General features: G+C 57.5%; 1 protein-coding gene across 1 annotated transcript in view; it reads right to left on the bottom strand.

Annotated features, from left to right (window-relative positions):
- The window catches only part of Pccb (propionyl CoA carboxylase, beta polypeptide), a 28,530-nt gene that overhangs the window by 6,361 nt on the left and 20,394 nt on the right, over positions 1-1,775 (bottom strand). Inside the window, exons 7-8 of the mRNA XM_013034661.1 lie at positions 212-320; positions 7-129 (exon numbers count right to left, since the gene is read on the bottom strand). Coding sequence (XP_012890115.1) covers positions 7-129; positions 212-320 — 232 coding nt within the window. The remainder of the gene's footprint in view (positions 1-6; positions 130-211; positions 321-1,775) is intronic.

The raw sequence follows: 1,775 nt of genomic DNA, 5'->3' as shown, positions 1-1,775 counted from the left end.
CCCCGCACCTGGAGTCGTGGCACTGGCGCACGGGCGCCGCGTCGCGGTTGCTGAGCGGCAGGTAGTTGAAGAAGTCCCGCAGGTGGAGCAGGGCGTCGATGTCGTTCTCAAACGCTCTGTGCGCCACCCCTGCGGGCGGGGGGACTTGAACCCGCGGCCAGAGCCGCCCGCAGACCCCCCGCGCCCCGCCCGCAGACCCCGCGCCCCGCACCTGACATGGTGGTGTGCGTCTTGGCCCCGCCCAGCTGCTCCTGCGTCACGTCCTCGTTGGTGACGGACTTGACCACGTCCGGCCCCGTGATGAACAGGTAGGAGGTGTCCTGCAAGCGCATCCCCACACTGCGGCCCGGGCGAGGCGGCACCCACAGCCCAGTCCAGCGCCCCGTGCAGCGCCCTGTCCAGTGTCCAGTCTAGCGCCCAGTCCAGCGCCCCGTGCAGCGCCCTGTCTAGCGCCCAGTCCAGCGCCCCGTGCAGCGCCCTGTCCAGTGTCCAGTCTAGCGCCCAGTCCAGCGCCCTGTGCAGCACCCTGTCCAGCATCCAGTCCAGCGTCCTGTCCAGCGTCCTGTGCAACATCCTGTACAGCACCCTGTCTAGAGTCCTGTTGGTCCAGCATCTGGTCCAGCATCTGCATCACACTGTTTCCAAAAGACACCTAGGATTCACTGGCCCAAGGGCGGGCAGGCCGTGCACACGGGAGCGATGCATCTACTCGCCTTCTTACTTTCCAACAAACCAACGTTCTGAACACTCCTTGGATGCATTTTCTCCATAGCATGGCTACTTACAGACACAAGTCTCACTTTTTCTCTCTTTGACTGGCTGTGGGCTTAAACTTGGGGCCTGGGTGCTGTCCCTTGCCCCTTGGTGCTCAAGGCGCGTGCTCCACCTGTGAGCCACAGAGCCACTGCTGGTTTCTGAGTGGTTCACTGGAGATGAGAGTCTCACAGGGATTTTTCTGCCCGGGCTGGCTTGGAACCATGATCCTCAGGTCTCAGCCTCCCGGGTAGCTAGGATGACAGGCGTGAGCCACCGGCACCTGGCTTATTGTAACTTGAAGGACAATTCATAGTAGTAGGGCATGTATCATAACGATGGGTATAGATGACTGCTTGCTTGTAGTATTTCACTATAACTCATGTCCGATGCTCATTTTCTACTGGCTAGCTAGCTTTTTTTGTGGACTACAGAAACTAGTCCTTAGCCTACTGTGTAGCTCTTTTATTGTTGCGGCCCTTTGCTTGGAATCCAGCTGGAAAGGTCATACTCATTCCATGAAGATACTTCCAAGCTAACATTACAGGAATATCAGAACAAAAATAAATACATAGATAATGGAGCTGGCACCAATGGCTCACACCTGCGATCCTAGGTACTCAGGAGGCTGAGATCTGAGGATTGCAATTTACAGCCAGCCCAGGGAGAAAAGTCCATGAGACTCATGTCCAATTAACACCCGAAAACTAGAAGTGGAGCTGAGGCTCGAGCCAGTAGAGAGCATGCCTCGTGCACAAAAGCTCAGGAGCAGCGCCCAGGCCGCGAGTTCAAGCCCCTGGGTTTGAGGCCAGAGCCGGAAGCTTTGGTCGAGGACTATCTACAGTCAGATCCAAGTCTAGCCAGCTGTGTGGAAGCAGCCCCCGGGCTGGGAGAGGCCCTGGATCTGGGGATCAGGGCTGTGCAGCAGCCAGGGCCACAGACAAGCCACAGGCTAGACTGCCACCTACTGGAGGGTCGCGCAAACGCAACAGAAAAGAATGGCTTTTATGTAATTGTTTTTT

The sequence above is a fragment of the Dipodomys ordii genome, unplaced genomic scaffold, assembly GCF_000151885.1.
Source record: "Dipodomys ordii isolate 6190 unplaced genomic scaffold, Dord_2.0 Scaffold193, whole genome shotgun sequence".
Taxonomy (NCBI): Eukaryota; Metazoa; Chordata; class Mammalia; order Rodentia; family Heteromyidae; genus Dipodomys; species Dipodomys ordii.
The sequence above is the reverse complement of the archived record's forward strand: the minus strand, read 5'-3'. Positions and strand labels throughout refer to the sequence as shown.